General features: G+C 34.8%; 1 protein-coding gene across 1 annotated transcript in view; it reads left to right on the top strand.

Annotated features, from left to right (window-relative positions):
- The window catches only part of LOC128027581 (teneurin-3-like), a 110,408-nt gene that overhangs the window by 11,479 nt on the left and 79,007 nt on the right, over positions 1-19,922 (top strand). The window contains exons 2-3 of the mRNA XM_052615321.1: positions 194-601; positions 3,633-3,893. Of these exons, the coding sequence (XP_052471281.1) occupies positions 322-601; positions 3,633-3,893 (541 nt within the window). The 5' untranslated portion in view covers positions 194-321. The remainder of the gene's footprint in view (positions 1-193; positions 602-3,632; positions 3,894-19,922) is intronic.

Below are 19,922 nucleotides of genomic sequence, written 5' to 3'. Positions count from 1 at the left end.
TGCTCCCCGTCTTACTTTATCTTAGTGACTAATTGTTCTTTAAAGGCTGTATAAGACACATGGTGAACTACCCAGGAGCGACATCTTGCTAAATCTTTGTTTTAGCATCCCGCTTGTCTTCTCTTTCTTTCTTTTGTTTCCTTCTTTACCTGTTTCTTTCTCTCACTAAGCAGTGTTTCTTTGCGTCTCTTAGCAGGTGGGAGTGGAGATTAGAGTGGAGAAAGAGGAGCAGAGACAGACGGACGGCTGGAAAGAAGCAAACTAGAACAGACAGCAGCAAGAGGGAAGCATAGAAGAGGAGGAACACAGCATGAATGTAGCATGGAGGTGAAGGAGCGTCGGCCTTACTGCTCTCCCTCTCGGAGCAGGAGAGAACGAGGGAGAGATTGCGAGAGGGAAGGAGACAGAGAGGAGGGGGAGGAATACAGGGAGGGTCCCGGCAACCGCCGTCACATTGGCTCATCCTCTGTCCTTACTCAGAAGTCTTATAGCTCCAGTGAGACACTGAAGGCCTTTGATCAACACCCATCCACCCAGGGGCTTTATGGACACCGCATGCCAGACATGGTGCCAAGGGACACCGAGGAATACAGAGCTCCAGGTAAGTGCTCTTTAACATTCCCCATATGGACAGGAGATTCTGGATTCCTTCAAGCTTGCACATGTTATATTTTTTTAAAAAAGGAAAAGAAAAACAGACATTTGAAATGCTGAAAGCAAAACATAGAAAAAAGAAATGCAGTAGTACAGCAATAAACTGCATATACATAGATCTAGAAAATCTATGGTATTTTATGGTATATAAATGATTTTCTGTCATTTATTTTCAGCAGGCAGGATTTTATACTGTAATCAAACTATATCTTTCTAAATTAAATAAGTCCAGTGCACAGTGGAGCATACTTTACATCTTTAGATTTAATTCAGTCTTATTCAGAAAACAAATCCCTTGTCCTTTACAAAACAATAAAGAGAAGACCAAGATTGTTTTACAGCAAATTTTTTTGCCAAAGATTATTTCATAAAGTTTGCCTTAATTGGATATACAATAAAACACACACACACACACACACACACATTTACAAATCCATTATAAAAAATAATAATAATTATGATAATAATAATAATACATATTTTTAAATATATTAAAGCAAGCTGATTTTTTCTAATTGCTATTCAATTAACACATTCAATGTGTACAGGCATTATTTCTACAATAAAACAAGAACTTTAATATTACTAAGTTTGCTAAATTTTTACCATATATGGATGCTTTTAATCCTGGATAAAAAATAAATAAAAATAAAATAAATAAATAAATAATAATAATAATTAAATGTTTTAGATTTGTTTGTATTCTTTTTTTTAAGCATCTACTGTATATACAAGATAACATGGGAAGGTTATTCTTTATAACTTTTAAAGGAACTACACTGAAGACCATTTAATTGTTTTAATTAACAATTTTTTCCAAATCAATAATAGTCTGATCAATTTAACCACTATATTGCACTGTGATCCAACACCTACTTCTGATTTATTCAATATCTTGAATACCTTTTATATACTGTAGACCAAGCCATAATAATGGAGTTTTTTTTTCATAGCACTGAATATCTAGAAATGTTAACCCTTTAATGACATTTTAATTAGTTTAATTGACTAAGTTGCAGACATCATTTCAGCCTGTTACTGAGGCAGTCTAAATTAAAGTACTTGAAATCAGCACAGAACACTTTTGTCAGACAGCTGTATTCAGGTTGGACACCTTCATTTTCATTTCATTTTGATATTTAACAAAGCCCACCAGACACTCATTTGCTGATTATGCACAAACTATTCAAACGATTTCATAAATATTTGATGGTTTGTCATGATGAGACACTTTTTAAGTGGAAGGGTAGGATACTGCTCATTCAAATTTAATTTCATTAGAAATACACTTAGTTGGTTAATTGTGCTTTATAGTGCGCTCCATAACCGTAGGCTGTTACACTTAGGGGATGGCTTTAATTAGCAGCCGTGTTTGTGCCTGATCGGCACAAAAGCAGACGGAGAGAAATCTTGCCTGTATTCATGATACAAATGTTCCGTCATTTTATTTTAATCACAGCCTGGCGAGATCGTGGCAGTTTGCCTTGCATTGGCTTCCACAGTTTGCAGTATTTCAAAATGTGTATTTCAGATAATGCCCTCATGTGGTAATTAATGTCAGCACTTGTGTTGAGTTATTTTGTTTAGTATCTATGAGTGTACTCATAATTTAAATTCCGGTGTATTCATTTTCATGTGTCACCTACTCTTTGAGCTTTTAGTCATAAAGCACTCAGCGTATGCTTGCTGCTACAAGAATATGGTTTTAAAAGCAGCGCTGAAGGAAGTAGAGGTGTGGCGAGTCTCGAGGTGAATTTAATATGAAGTGGAACCGTTTCTATTTTGTACTGTGTACTTGTGTTGGAAGAGGTAGAGCTTCCCCACATTCAGATTCAGATGAACAGATTCACCTGCTGAAAAAGAAAAGAAGGTCAATAAATAAGAAAATGTAATTTATTAAGTAAGTTAAATAAGCTTATACAACAATTAATGCTCACTGTTAAGAATCGAATATCAATAAATTATAAAATAAGTTAAAAGTGTGCAATAAATAAATTAAAATGTTTTCCATTTAATAAACATATAATCAGACCAGGCATTTTTTATCCTCTTTTTGCACTTTTTTATATTTTATTGGATTTAAGTAGGTATAATTTTGTTTCTTCATATTTTTTTTTATTAACATCAATGTTAATGAAAGTATGAAAACAATATAACAGAAATGTCAATGAAACAAAAAGAAAGTATATTTTCCATGGAGCGTTAAAACAAACCATTAAAACAGACTCCTCAACTCTGACTAAATATAATTTGTTATCTCGAAATGTGCCCGTAATTAGGAAATCAGTTTTAGATTTCATTCTGCCAAAACTGTCTGAATGTTACCGTTTATTAGTTTTGCTTGGTTTGTCACGTTGTATCCTGAGTAAAAATCCATTGATAAGATTAATTCCATTTGTGATGTTATTCTTTTGTACAAGGGCCACTTTGAATTGAGTATTCACTATTATCAAAATCCATTTTTCTCAATGAAAAGGTAGCAATAAAAAAACAAACCAAAAAATCAATTAAAATGTGCAACACACAAAAAAGGTTATTTTAATATTTTTATTTTTTTCATCATTTTTTGGATTTGTTTTGTATTTTTTGTAGTTGTACTTATTTTATCTTAAATAATTTCCTTCGTCAAATAAATCTATGTTTTGGTGGGGAGAACAAAAACACAAATGTAAAACATAGATTTTCTGAAAAAAAGAGAGATATATATATTAATTCCCTGGTAAGAAAGAATAGTCACCACATAAATTAACAAACGTACTTGGGAACATAAAACTGAACATAAAACTGCTGTAGTTGTGGCTACATCTTTATTTAAATGATTTTAATATTTTAATATAAAAGTGTATGTACTGCAAGAGTTTGAATGCAAGTTTCAATAATTAAATACTGTGTGTTTTGCTGTTTTTCAGCAAGTTCAATTATTTTCTATTTTTTATGCTTACACTCCCTGTATTAAGTATGCACTTTGAATTTTGCAGGCCAGGGTCTGTCACTCAGACAGCTTGGGATATGCGGCCCTGTTCCTCGCCGTGGTCTGAGCTTCTGCGCTGAGACCGGACTCTCTCATCATACACAGCTCAGCGGAGCAGACCAAATACACAGCGCAGGGGGCATTTCTCCTGACTGCGCCATGCTATGGGTTAAGGTACACGGACGGGACTCGCAGCTGTCCAGCCGATCCAACTCTGCTTTAACACTCACAGACACAGAGCAGGACAACAAATCAGATCAGGAGAACGGTAAGTTCGCCTGTGTTTTATTCTGAATTGTAACCTTACATTGAGCACAACTCCCCGATAGTAAATGTTGGTGACAAAAAAACAGGAAAAGTAGGAAAATACCCCTGAGCAAGACAAGGCAAAGTCACCATGAGTTACTCAAGGGCAAGGATGTAATTGGTTAAAGCTAACAATTGGTAGCCGACAACTGGTTGAAGTGAGAGTATTAATGGATCGACTGGTTATGTTTGCAGCCTAAGGGGCATGGTAGGAGTTATAGGCATTTCAGAGAAAATAACATCATTTCCTGAAGCACATGAACAGACCGTGCAGAGAACTGCTTGACACTTCCTCTGGGCCTGTGCCGAATCATAAATGGCTTTGTCAGTCATATCCGTGTGGATCCACAGGGTGTTGCTGGGCTTACGAACATACGGGGTCCACTGATTTGAAGTGCAAATTGGCGTTGGAAACCTTAATGCCTTATGGATTAGGGAGCACGCTTGAAAAAGCATATTGTCTGTATATGAAATACATGCATGTCAAAGCATCTGTATTTTAATTTGATTTTTTTTTTTTTTCTGAGGATGAATATTTAGCTTTTTTCCTGCAGTGAGCATGCTGGACTGTTTTGGACAAAGTTTATTGTTGTGAAGGATCTAGTTGGTTTTGTTTTCAAAGGAAATAAATGTTTTAAAATGGCCATGGCATGCAGTGGATATTTTTGACAATACGGGTATTTGTGGCAGAAAATGTTGCTTTAAAAAAGAAAAGGGAAAAAATAGATGAGTGTAATCCTACTCATTGTAGGCTAAACATATCTAATGTAGGATCTGTAATGTTTCATGTTCAGCGTTCACTGCGTTGATCAAAGGAAACCACATATTAAATGCACACACTCAATGTATGTCACATTAGACACTATTTACTGCTGCTTTCTCCTCGTTTGGTGTGATATAATGTTACATATAATGCAAGAATTCACTCTTGAGAAGCTCTTGTTAGACTATAGTTTAGAATATGTACACATTTGTGACTTAAGGATAAACCAAGTGATATACCTCTATTTATGTCCATTAACAATTAATATTTAGATTTAAGCAGTGGGATGCAAAAGTCTGAGTACACTTTGAAAATCTGGGATATCAAATATCATTTAAAAGTGGAACTAAAAGCTTTAGAATTTGAATTATATGATAAAATAAATTAACATGATTGACATCAATCTTCTTCTAGGTTTTCACAATATGTAAAAGGTCAAAATTAATAAATTGATGTATTTCTTTCAATCTGGATATATTTTTATGGGTTTCACCAACCCAATCTCACGGCAATTCGTACATTTTTCACAAGGTGACTTATTCATAAAAATTTGTACGACCACACTCGTACAAATTCATACGATTGTTGCCAAATTGTACGTATTTTACGAGTTGCACAATTCGTATGAATTTTTACGAATTACCTACACCTAACCCTGCCCCTAAACCTAACTGTCACTGGGGTTTAGACAAATCGTATAAAATTGTACGAGTGAGGTCGTACAAATTCGTACGAATAAGCCACCTCGTAAAATACGTACGAATTTGCTGTGAGATAGCGTTGGTTTCACTGCATGTAAACATCGGAATTCTGCAAAGTGCTCTTGTATCGTTCTCAGATTTTACTATGATATAAGGCTATATGTTATTGCATGTATAGCCAAATTTATAATGAAAATAATTCATTATGACCACAAATATTATTGGAAGTCTCAAACCTTTGGAGCCCACTGCGTATTAAATTTGTTTCTTGTGTAGGAAACTTGTATTAAAGGCTACAAAATAGCCTTGTGTTTTAAAAAATTACTCTGGCAGAAGTTCTATAAAATGTATAATTTAGACATGCAGGTGAGCAGGAGTATCTGACCAGCATATTCAAAGCTATTTTTCTTCTTTTTCTTTGCCGTGGATTAGGTCTGGGACTTGGTCCGTTTGAGTCAAAATATAATGATGTAGCTGAGCGCCGGCTGTCTGCTTCACAGCACTCCATTAAGAGAATGAGGTCAAGTTTCTCTGCACAGTCGTTCAGCTTCTCTATCGCTCCCCATCTTTCCCGAAATCTCTCCAGTCTGCTATGCAAAATAAGCTGTGTTATAGCACTGTTCTCTATGTATTCATTCTCCTCCAGAGGGACTAGTCATTATTATATAAAGCTATAGACGACTCTGCAGAGCGACTATGATTATTTATTAGTCAGTTGGTGGTTAAAATGTAAAAAGGGCATTTTTCATCAATGATTTTGTACAGTCAGTGTTTGATATATTTCTAGGGTTTCTCAGCTTGTGGTCTTAGGGTTGAGCAACCCTTTAAAACTTTAATGGTTACATAATTCCACAATTATTTGAATAAAAATGAAATGTTCCAAATGTCTTTACAGATTTGACGCAAACAGAATTATTCGTCTATATTCCAGGGTCTCAAACTGTAGTCCTCTCTCTGCGAAGAATTCATGCAAATGTGAGACACTGTGTGATTTACTGTAACGATTAAGCTGAACTTTTAAAGGTGTGGGATGAGTTTCCACAGAGACATCGTTGAGGATGAGTGTAAATTATTATAAAACGTGTCTTTGGCAACCCATATAAAGCAAAGTTTGAATTTTTTTAAGTCTGTGTTTATTTTTACCCATTAAAGCAGTTTCTTAGTTTCTTTGTTCTTTATGCAAATTACGCACTAACACTGTGGATGACAGCGTTAACATTAACACCGTGGATGAATCGACAATATCACATTCTTGATTTTTGATCACTGATGATCACTCTTATTACATCAACAAAGATGAATGCACCACAGCTATGCTGAATATACACCACACTGATGCAATGGTCTTGCTTTATTTCATTGCACTGCACCGCTTGTTTGCGGTGTATACACAGTGTTGCACGACGCCTTTGAAAAGAAATCAGCAGCAGTAACAATGCTGTGGGTAATGCTCTCAGAGCGGCTTAGCTGCAGGGTCAAAAGCACTACTTAAAACAGCATCCTTTGAGCTCACATTTTACACTTCCATCTCTATTTCTCTGTAAAATAATACATAATGATATTTCTCTGCCTCGTGTATCATGTAGTTTTGCCTTTGTTTGCCATAAACTAAAAGAATAGGCTATATGCAGATTCATATTTCATAGAATATTATCATCATTACTCGTTTTGCAGCAATGACCTCTTTCTTAGATTTTTTTATCTGCTATGATTTTCGGTACATTCTGTCAGCTTCTGACATTTTCACTGTCCTTTACTACCTGTATAAGTAATAAAAGTAATTTTATATCTGCAAGGTTGACTATGTAAATATGAGCCAGCACTTGATTGCATCATAGTGAGAAAAAAACAGAAAAGTTACCATAATACTTTATGTGAGTATTTAGAGAACATAATATATTTATTCATATATATTATTAATAAATAAGTAAATAGAACATATTTATTTAATGCTTTATGCATGGGAATTTTTGCTAATTGTGTGTAAATATATAAATACGTGCATATATTAGAAATTATTTGATTTTTTTTATTAGATGGTGTATTTGACCAGTATGTAAGTGAAATGTGCACATGCCCAATTAAATTGAAATTAAATACTCTCCTGTCCACAATGAATTAATCCATCCTCAAATAAGGCATTTAAAGGTGTCATAAATAAAAGGTGTCATCATTTACTCCATTTCCCCCTCATCTTATTCCAAACCTGCATGACTTTCTTTGAAACATGTCTCCTTTTTTCCAGATATCTTCAGTCGGATGTTTTACATGAGATCCAAATCACATTTCACAGAATAAATAAAGTCTTACAGGTTTAAAACAACTTGCGGGTGTATAAATAATACAAATTTCAGTTTTGGGTGGACTATTCCTTTAAGCAGGAACTCCAATTTCCTTTTCACATAACCCCCTGTAGAAAGTCATATATTAAAATATATTTTAGTTATAAACCATATTCATTGCTGGTATCATTTAAAATGATCCATTTTTAATTAAGGAGTGTTTTTTTTTTAGATATATTTGTATATGGGACGGTCTGAGACCTAATGGCTCAATGAACATCCAAACAAGGCTCCTTTCAATATAGGCAATAAAACAATATTTCAGCGCTGCTACCGCTGTTAATATGTATGATTCTATGCTTTCTCTAAGCTTCAACTGGATTTTCATGTGAAAGTGTTTCTCCCTGATAATTATTTGGATCTTGTACTTCATACAAACTTTTATGAAGGTGGAAAATTATAATTTCATCCAACAACATAAAAGTGAAAAAGTAAGAGCTTCTTGTTCTGAATAAAACACTTTATTATCAGACAAGGACAGCCTCTGAGCTGAAACATTACACATTCATGACTAAGTGAACATGTGTGCATATTTAAGTGAGCTATAAAGGGAATTAATTAAGGTTGGAGGCTTACTTATTAAGTGAAGCTTCAAGCAAGACCTCCCACATACAGAAGAGAAGAAAAAAAATCTTCAAAATAGATCTAATGTATGAGCCAGGTTTAGTTTTGAAGTTAGAAGGAACTTTTTTTCCCCTTAAAGGAGCTCGAGCTAATTTGTATTCCTGTAATGGATGTTAGAAGCCTCTACAGTCTGGCCAAGAAAGACATTGTGACAAAAGTCATCACCACGAACAAAAGTTAGAGAATCTCTTCGCTTGGCCCTGAAATAGCCTGGAAACCCAGCTGCCCCTGGCTTTGTCTGGCCTGGTTGGTATTATCAGAGGATAAATGACCCCTATCAGGATCTTCAGAGCCTGTGAAGCTTTTTTTTTTGTCTTTCTTTCTCTCTTCCTCGTGTGTGTGGGTGTTTTCACACAAGAGGAGTATATGTATAGGCTCTCTGTGTGTTTATGCTCTCACCCCATAAGACCAATGAGTGATGCAGTCTCAGTTCTTACACATCATTATACGATCAGGAGGAATGTCTGATCTTATGATGATGTTTAAAAACTGAGACTACATTTCCCTTGTGTACTGTAATATCTGCTCCACATTTCCATTCAGCACATTGATGGAGAATCCATTGCTAATGCACATTGTCTGTATCAACTATAGCAATGTGGACTGGTGAGAACAGACTACCAGGAAAAACTTCTTTGCACCCCCAGAGGGGGGCAGACAGAAGGAGATTTGGGTATGTGTGTTCATGTAGGCCATCCCTCACCCATCGACAGGATGCTTAACCAACCATCTGTCACGTCTGCAAACATTTCCCTGCCTCTCTTTATGACATCAAGGTGTTTGCTTGATTGATCATTGCAGACATCATGGCCAGCTTGTTTTCCATATGCATATCCACTTTTCCATAACAATGCCCAGAATGTCCAGGAGTGTACAACCATCTGTGGCAGCTTAGAAATTGAACGAGTCTCTCTTGCAATGTGAAAAAAACAAAACAAAACAACAACAACAAGAAAAGCATACAATCTCAACATGTCCAGCAAGTCATTCAAGTGTAGTTTTCACAGGTGTTTTTTTTTCTTTAGACAAACTTCAAACAGAAAGGCTGATGAGGCCTATGTTTGATGCTTTCATTACTCTGGGTGGCAGGAGAGTTTAGTCTGATGGTCTAAGTACAGAGTGATACAGGTGAAGTGGGTCACACAGAGTGCCAGTGTAGCTTTATTTCATAAGCAGCACACAGACTGATAGAGATAATTACTATGTGTCAAATTGTATCTTGGTCTGTTCTGCTTTTTTTACTACAGTTCACCAAGAGGGCTTCGCCTTAAAGGTTTGAGTCTAAGGCTGTATATAATGCAATTTTTTGGCTTATACTGTAGCAGGATTAGGTTTTTATGGCCTAAAAAAGATGTCCTAATTGTGCGAATCTTTAAAAGTTTTTTTTTTTTTTTTTCTTCTGTATCCCACAACACAGATGGATGGTGTCTTTATCTGGGCTTTAGGGTTTTTGGAAAGTGTTGCTCTCAATTATGAATATAAAATTGTTTTGGAATCAATTTGTGAAAATGACTTGGACCTTTTTTGGTATTTCTAATTGTCCAACTGTGTGCCTAGATGGCAGTTTTTTATGAAATCGACAAATGTTGCCATCATTTTTCTTTTTTCTTTTTTTGCCATTTTGTGATACTGATAAAAAGGAACTGGGGTAGTGAAAAAAAAAAAAGCATTTATCCTAAAACACAAGCAACTTTTTTTTGTGTTCCACTGCACAATAAAAATTAATAAAAATAAAATAGAAAGAACAACAAGAAGAATTAAATGAACATTGCATTTCAAGCACAAACAATAAATCATTTTCATATTAAAATACATTTTGCATTAAATTGGTTTAGAACAAAAATCAAGTCTGTATACAGAGAGATTGTAAAAAAAATAAAATAAATAATGATAATAAATAAATAAAATGTGTCCAATTATAACATGTTGTACAGTATGTTTTAGCATTTGAATCTGTCTTCAAGAGCATCAGTTTGAACTAGTGTTGTCACGGTACCAAATTTTCAGTATTCGGTACTGATACCAGTGAAAATCCATGGTTCTCTTTACCAATTTCGGTACCAAAACAAAACAAAAAAATATATTAAAAAAAAAAAAAAAAAAAAAAAAAAAAAAAAATTTTATCACTAAAAATAAAACCAATGCCATTCTTTATACTTATTTAAAATTGTATTTAAAGTTTTTCTACAATTAATATAATTATGAAAAAATGTAAACAAATTTCACCCAAATTTAATTTGTCTTTTAATTAATGAAATTTAAACACATTTTAATTTTTTGGTAAATAAAGGGGATTTGCTATTAAATATTTATTAATATTGTGTGATTTATTTCTTTAAAAAGTTGTATAATTTTTTTTTTCAAAAGTAGTAGCAGTATCACATACATTCTTAGAGGCAGTAACATTATCGGGAAACACTTGGTTTTTATAACTTTTATAATGGTCTGAAGGTTTTATTAAGGCTACAGTAAATAAACAATCATAAAAGACTAATTGTGTTCCTATTCAAATTAATGTTGTCAAAAGACCCGGTACTTCGGTACCAAGTCGGTACAAAAAAAAAAATGAAAATGTGACTGTACCAGGTTTCTTTAAGTACTGGTGGTACCGAGTGCCCGGTCAACCCGGTTTTTGACACGTACAGCAATATGATTTCCGCGAAGAAAAAAACTTTGACAGAATCTCAAAATCCAGTCATGAAAATGAAACTTACATTTTAATATGGACTGATCTCAGATGCCTGTCTTTGTGATGTCACACGGACAGCCCCCTCGAATGATATGTTGATTGACAGTTGTGTTTCAGCTCCAGATGTAGACAAGAATGTCTCCTATAAGTGATTAAGGTGTTCTGTTGTTGGATGTAATAATGAACACAGCAGTCATTTACTCCCGACATCTGAGCCGCTGAAGACACAATGGATAACGTTTATTTCTGAAGGGAATGTGCCACCCGATCTTCCAAAATGTGTTCTTTCTTCGTGTGAATCATTTGTTATCCAGCATCACCAACAGAAGTGAGTATACGGTTTTTTAATGAATCTTTGCAAATTGCCTTTCCTAATAATGTGCTAATGCACATAATGTTACATTGTACGGGCCCGCCCATGACTGTTGAAGTACAGTACACTGCCGTATTAGCAAAGACCCCACCCCGAGTGAGCAGCACACAATCTGTCATGTTTATAGTCCTGCCAGAGCATTTTAAAGCAACCTTTAAGTAAGAAATGTTTTCTTATTAAAGCTATCGAAGTTATCCCTGTGCAGAGCAGTGAGTGTTTTTCTGTTTTTATTTTATTGTTTGGCTCATAATAACAGCGTAGGCAGCAGTAGGTACTGTATATTATGCTGCAGTCACTTAATACACAGATCTAAAATAAACATGCAATTTTTTTACCTGCTTTATATCTTCAGAGACATAACCGACTGTTTTACAACATATGTGTGTTTCTGACATAACCTTGTGTGTGTGTGGCAGTTTAAGCGCAATAAGACATTAAAAATAATTTAGTTTAGTCCTCACAACCATGTGGCAGCCACTTTCTGTGTGCGTGCTTCAGATGTGTTCGCTCAGAAAAGTCTATATTAGAAGTTTAAATTGATATTGCTTTAAAACGCATGATTTCAGCTTGAACGACATACTAATCTAAACCAAACAGATGATTTGTGGCCGAGTATTTGAGGTATAAGATGTAAAGGCACAGCCCTATTGTGGAAAGGGGGTGGGGAGAAGCAGCTAATTTACATTTATAGATAAATGCATTTTCAAACTGATATAATAAATGATCTGTGGGGTATTTTGAGCTGAGACTTACACATCTGGGGTCACCCAAGACTTTTATTACAAATTTTAAAAAAGCAGCATAATAGGAGAATTGCATGAGATTGCGTGTGATTGCAGAGTGAGAACATCCGCTTTGTTCTTAGGGCAGATTAATATTTTGGTGACTACATCACTGTCTATCCAGCATGTCAATAATCGTCTCTCACTTTGCCAAGTGCAAACATTCTTCCTCCCCAAATAAGTTGAGATTCAAGGTTTTAAATCTTCCATCACTACGTTGTGAGAAAATAATTCATACTCATCTGATGGTGTTATACAAAATCTATCATTCTTTCTCTTTTGTCTTACGAATAAAGGCTTTCACCCACTCTCACTCAGGCATGTGAAATCTGGCACTCACCACTTGAATCTGTAACCAGCCTGCCAAGACCAATCCTCCAAACTCTCATTTACGGCGAGATGAATTTATTTATCCCATTGTATAAAGAGTTCCGATCCATTAAAAACCTTCTATGTTATGCAGGGCTACAGTTTATTTATTTATATTTGATTCCGTGCTAATTATAATTTTCATCTACTTTTCCATTCTTTTGAGACTTGGTCTCCTTTCTATTTATTTATTATTATTTTGAATCACCAACAACACAACAGGCTTTAAATGTCCCCATTTCAGTGTTTTGGGTACTTTTATTCCTGTAAGATATAGATTTTTGATTCTGTGTGTAAGGTGAACGAATGCAGGTCAGGGCCTCTACTGGCCACTTCATGGGACACTGAGATAAATCGTGGAATTTGGAGGTCATAACCCTCTCCATATCCTTTTGTTGTGCCTCTCATAGTGGAATCGGATAAAGAGGTCATGGGTCTTCTGTGGCACTCATCACCCTGCTGGATCTTTCATCCTGGATTAAAAAAAACCAAGACAATTTCAAGACTCCACAGTGAATCGACTTCAGAGCAGTCCCTTAAATCACATTAAATCTTGAAGGCACCAGCATTACATTATTTTCACGTCATTCACAACGTAATTTTGGTTTGCTGCAGCAAGGCGACTCTCAGAAAATGTTTTCATCCATCATTTCGAATCCATAAATGTCCATTATCTCGAGATGACACTGTTGGATAACAAACTAATGATGGTGGTGTGATCTTCCTGCTCTAGCCGCAGCCTATTCTTGATCCTTGCCAGCGTGTGGCTCACAATGCCATCTGGATTTTGTTTGATTGCAATTTGGCTTTCAATGCCGCCTGATTGGAAATGGCTGCTTCTTGTTCAAATAAGGTTCACTTTAAGTTTAATTTTACCCATAGCTGTTTCATTTACCCAAACTATTTACTTCTTCACTTATCCTTCAGTAGTAGTATCCCTCAGTATCCCTAAAAGTAGTAGATGCTTTGACGCAAATAAGGTTAAACCTGTGTCAAATGGATATTAGAGCAGGTATCTTTGGTTTCTTTCCAAATTGTGTCAGTCTAATTCTTTGAAGATGGTCTTGGAGCTTTGTTTAGAGACTTCAAATAGATTATTTCGTCTGTTAAACAATCAGGCAGCTGTACAGTTGTCTGGAAATTGGGAACCGTATCTGCCAGATCTTTGGCACTAATGATGGGCTCAGGCCCAACTTGGCAGTTCAAACGCCAAAAAACCACAAATCATATTTTTTTGATGCTGTGTTGAGCAACATGCATACTGACATGCTTTTGTTTTGCTTGGTGGCACGCGCTATTCTGAAACATGAAAATCTTCAAAATTCTGCCACCATAATATAACAATTGATTTTGAACAAATGCAGCAACATATCAACAATCTGAAGTATAAATTAATTTACATTTGCAACTCCTTTTATATTATTAGCAGAAACTTTTCTACTAAAGAGACTTTAACAGTCATGTTTTCAATGTCAGTATAGTTTTTCGCTTCCTTAAAGGAATAGTTAACCAAAAAAAAAAAAGTCATAATTCTGTCAAAATAACTGTTCTCTATTTAACATATATTCATATATATTTTTTTTCATTTAATGGCAAAGCTGAATTTTCATTAGCCTTTGCCTCGGTCTCTAGTGTCACAAGATCCTTGAGAAATCACTCTAACATGCTCAAGAAACATTGCACATTTCTTAAAGTTGTATTTATTTATTTATTTTTGGCCCATACATGGTATCTTGGAAGGCAGCACAAATAGTCTTTGCCTAGGGAGGCCTATGATGCTTTAAATCACTGTCTAGGTAAACAGCAGGTGCTGTAACAGAGCTTATGTGTTAAATCCACTTCTGTTCAGTCATTACATGAGTGATGAATGTGAACGGTAGAGGTGAATGGGCTTTCAGTTCTACACAAATAATAACAAGAAGCTGTTGGCTCCATCTAATAGCAGCACATTGCTGTCTGTATCATGTACTAAACTGTGCAGATTGAGGATGGTAGTTCAGTACCTTTTAGATAGTTGGACTGTTCACTTGCTGCATTACCGTAGAAACACGTTGATGGACAGTTTGTGGTGTTGTGGGATGTTTCTTGTCTTTAAAGCCAGAGAGATATACTCAGTGGTATTGCCATTTGGGACTTCATTAAATTTGCTTTATGGTGGATTTGTTTTCCTCTCTCTGCTGTGTGACTTGCTCATTTTACCATGGCTGAGCTTTGCACACAAATATAACAGCAGACTGCATTAATCTATCTCAGCAAGTGATGAGTTTGTCTCTGTTTTATAGAGTATGCAAATGTACAATAAACAAACAAAGCACCAAAACAAAACTGACAAAAAAGCAGGACTTACTGTACAGGAAGTGCTTTTAAATACTGACAGACTCTCTTACACATCAAGCTTCTTAAAAGCGTTCAATGCCTCTTATTTCTGGTCACAATGAATCAGGTAAAAATAGATCTTGAACAGGTTACCATGAGGTGAAATAACTGTAATTATATGGCATAGTCCATCAGCCACTTAAAGGGGGTGCTTTTATTCTTGTGTATTAGCCTACTTTTTGTGCATTTCATCCACTTCATGTTGGGCAAAAAAAAAAAAAAAACATTAATCATAAAATATAGGAGCTAATTTCAGACAAACACAAAAACCATAATCAGTCAACAAAGTTTTCTGGAACATGTGGAAATTACATTTTTCTACATCTTTGTGCTTTTGTACATCATAGAGAGGTTTTGATTCTTAAATTGTATGCATATGTACTGTACTTATTAGTAAGTAGAATGCACAGGAGATGTTCTCATTTAAAAATTAGCATGCTATTAGATACATACTCTAAAACAGCCTGATAAACAGATGTTTTGCGACATTAGAGCACTTCAGTTTAAGACAGTGTGCAGCCATAACCTCCACACAAATTATGAGTGTTTTGTCAGCATTTGCCCAATTATGTTGCTCAACAGCCCAACAAGCCTTTCTTGAGATCATGTGGAGAAAACTTGCAATGGCAATCAATGAAAACAGGAAAAAAAATATCAAAAATGGAAGAAAAATCTCTCAAACTCTTTCAGGGCACTAGAGTTTTGAAGATCGCCCAATGCATCTGTGAAGCCATCATGGCAGGACCATCATTCTCAATAAAAGCTTTGCTTTGCTGGAGACGAGTACATTTTTTACTCCTCAGTGCGTCTGCAGACGTAGGTGCTGCTGTACTGTATGTTGGCCAGGTGCTTGCTGACAGCCCTGTGAATAATGTAGCAGGAAGATAGAGAGCTCTGGGAAAGAAAGTCAAGTCCCAGGACCCACCATTAAATATCACAATCCACTTTTCCCAGGGACGCGAATTACATTTTATCTCAGATGGTAATAGAGATCCAACCTTTAAGTGCTGAGTGAGACAAACCATTACTCACTATCTTCTGCTCTCTCAATGTCCTTCCCTACACTGTCTACTTCTGCTGCACAAAGTTATTATGACAATGAGGGAATATTCTTATTTCACGGCCCCCTGCTAAAATGATTCAATTGAATCAATAAATGAGGTGAAATATGATAGAGCATTTGATTAATCCAACATTTCAAACACTATGTTTGTAGTGGTTTTAAAATGAGTATAAAAAAAAATAAAAATTCTTAATGCCACAAGCCATGAGGCCATGTGCCACATGAAAAACATTAGACCCCCAGAGTCCTTGGCAAAGCCTGCTGTCTGAGAGAAAGTTATTGTCTCAGCAAGCAGGTGTAATGATTAACCTCAATCAGGATATTGAACATAGGTCGATCACGAAAATGGCAAAGGCTTAGAAGTCAACATGTAATGGCTTCACATCTCTGCATACTGAGATCAACCACACTGCGGAAAACAATAAAGGAATATTTGAAAAGTTTAACAATAGTTGTCACCAGCATTGATTAATTTAGTAATAAACTTTTAGTCTGAGTCGAGTCAAAAATTTCTCACGAACAGATAACCTTGTGATTTTGATGTTTGAATGGTTTCAAATGGCTGTGCTTACAATGCTCTCCTCAGTGTCATTATTATTAGTATACTTTACATTTATTCAGTATATTGACATGTTATATTTATAGGACTATAAACAATAAACAATATCATATTGAGATTGTGATCAAATGTATGCCAATGATGACAGGCTCTGGACATTTGTCTTAATATGGATTAATCTAACAGCCAGTAACACAGCAGAAATAAATCCAACAACAGCTATTCAGTGCATGCTGCTAATAAGTCTGACAGAGTGTCATTGTGTGAATTAGTGGCATAGTTTTATTTATTACACAAACTCAAACATGCGTGACGCTCACTGTGTTTTTAGTGTCTGCCGTCTCACAACATGATGACATAAACACATAAACTTCATCTCTAGAGCTGCTCTTAGAGTCACTTCATAAGCTTTTCACCATTTCATTTGAAGAAGAAAAAATAAATAAATAAACGTGTCAAATACACACTGAAAGAACTTCATGACTGACCGCTAAAATAAAAGTTTGGTTTAACTTGAAGAAATAATGACAGAAATCTATTACTATTGTATACTAAAATGTGCTTCTCAATGTAATAATAATATATTATTATGTTTAGGGGATATCATACAAACCAAGATATTGTTTTGATTTAAGCCAAGATTGTTTTCATTTATACAGTTGATTTGACAAAAAATTGTTATGTAAATTGTATGTAACGTTTTGTTGTAAAGTAATTATGATGTTCACATTTGATTATGTTTTAAATATCGATTAAATTGTTAAGGTTTTATTAGGTTATTCATTTTCATTAGACAGATTTGTTTTATGATGTCTTTTTATTAATTCATAAAACACAGAACCCAGAAAAATTTAAATGGTTTTCATTGGTCCCCATATTAAAGGAAACTTACTCTGTGGAGTTTCATTGCGTTGGAACAAGTTATGTTTACATTAATTCTCAATGTCTAATAAACATGTGTAAAGTACTGTATCTGTTTCCCCATCAACTGTAAATTAATGTTAGGATAAATATCAATATTTTATATGGAAAAACAATAAGAAAAAGTGTTTCAATTACTGTCACCTGCATCAGCCAATTAAGCAATTAACCCTTAGTCTTGGCTATATAAGATATCCTTGCGATTTTGATGTTTGACTGGTTTAAGATGAGTCTGGATTTGGATGAATCTGTAATATAAGAAACTGAGGGTGCTTTCTATGTAATTTGTAGCTGCAGACTGTTCTCTAGATTCTTTGTCATGTTCCACAACTTGAGGAGAGATATTTGTTGTGGCCAGGCTTTATTTCCTGGCCATGACCTGTTTATTAGAGAATGTAACATTCAATTTGAACGATAGAATTACTCCTTGTGACTTGGTTTTGCTTGTATTCCCTTGCCAGCTTGAATTGGTTTCCTGTGAGAGAAACCAGAAAATAAATCACAAGATGTGTAATAAATTGCAATTGCGGTCCCATCTATATTTGAAAACATCCATTTTGCCACCAATGAAAGTTGGTCCCATAGCTGCACTGTGTCTGAGTCTAACAGGAGCTGAATAATGAGTCAGCTAGTTCAAAAACTCTCCAGTGCTGTGACATTAATTTGTGGAGTATGTTGAATGAGTATGTTGCAAAATCATTCAGATTTCTTAAACGTGTGTTTTTTGTCAGGTGGTGCTTGGACCAAAATGGCAACCCTCTTTCTTTCCATTACGTATGTCCAGTTGCAGTTGCTTCGGTGTGTGTGAAAACCAGTTGAAATGTAAAAGACACCCTGGGTAGATTTTGACATGCCTCATTGCAGGGGGTTTCATCTCTGTTGTTCCAATCCTTGTCAACTACTTGCTTCAATCCAGATTATTCTTGCACAGGAGCCCCTGCTGTGACCCATAGTGTAGTTCAGATCAACATCAAGACAGACTCGCTCAGTCCCTCAAACACTGATACTGGCACACAGGTGCATGAGGCACTTGAAAAAGAGTCCAAATTGACACTTGTGTTCTTCCCATGCATTTAATATAGGTGTACATTGCATTCTGCTGCTGAGGTATATGCTGTTGTTTCTAAAGTAAATGGATGCATAATGCGCCTGTGCTTCTGACTGGGGATCTTTTCCTCCCTGCCAAACCTAAATTCAAACCCTTCATCTTGTCATCCATTCTGAAGTTGTTGCATCTCAAAGAGCATAGCACATGTTGAGATCCCTTCATTATATGTGCATCTCACAAAACAACTGCCTCCTTTAATGGCAGGAAGGCATCTTGCAGATTTGATTATATGTGCCCTCAGAAAAGAGGCAAGGACAAACACGCCTAAAATATGAACGCTGAATAAGGGAATGTGTGGATGAGGAGACACCTTCAAAGGGGCTGTACACACAGGACATGTTCTTGCACTTTAAAAAAAAGATTTTTTTAAGTAAACATGCTCTAGATGGACACTTGTTATGTGCCTTTTCAGTGTTTTTTCAGTCTCTCTCTTTATTGTTATTATTATTATATAGAGATTTAAAAATATACTTTAAAGGTATTAAATATTTTGTAACTCTATTCAAAATGGATTATAAGAAATGTTTCTTACGCAGCAAATCTGCATATTAGAATGATTTATAATGGATCATGTGACACTGAAGACGAGTAATGTTTGGCCTTAATAGGAATAAAATACATTTATAATATATTCAAATATAAAAGTAAAAAATATATATTTTAATTGAAGAAATAATAATAATAATAATAATACAATTTCACAATATTAGTGTCTTTACTGAACTACAAGAACATTACAAAGTCTTACTGACAAACTTTTGAACATTAGTGTACCTTTATATATATATATGTGTGTGTATATATATATATATATATATATATATATATATATATATATATATATATATATATATATATATATGTGTGTGTGTGTGCTGGGCAATGATATATTTTTTTTTTTTTGCGATTAATCGCATTATTATCATTTTTAATCTTTTTTATAGAAAATATTATATTATTATATATTATTATATTATATATTATATTGATTGAGATATTATTATTATATTATATATTATATTGATTGGGAGCACCCCCTCCTGTGACCCATGATTTTTGATATTTCATTACCAATTAAATATTTGTTAATCAGTTAATGCATTAACGCGATAATAACACATTCACTTCCCCAGCCCAAATATATATATATATATATAAGAATGATTACACATGGTTGTAATACCAAATAAGGCCATTCTCCAGTATTGTTGTACAAGTGGATTGTTAGAAAATCTTAATCTTTCTATATTTCTCTTCAAAAATAAGAAGCCAAACCAAGGCAACATAATTTATATATCACTTTTCACCATGCATTTCAAAG

This window comes from Carassius gibelio, chromosome A14 (assembly GCF_023724105.1).
Source record: "Carassius gibelio isolate Cgi1373 ecotype wild population from Czech Republic chromosome A14, carGib1.2-hapl.c, whole genome shotgun sequence".
Lineage (NCBI taxonomy): Eukaryota > Metazoa > Chordata > Actinopteri > Cypriniformes > Cyprinidae > Carassius > Carassius gibelio.
This window is presented reverse-complemented; position numbering and strand designations above follow the sequence as displayed.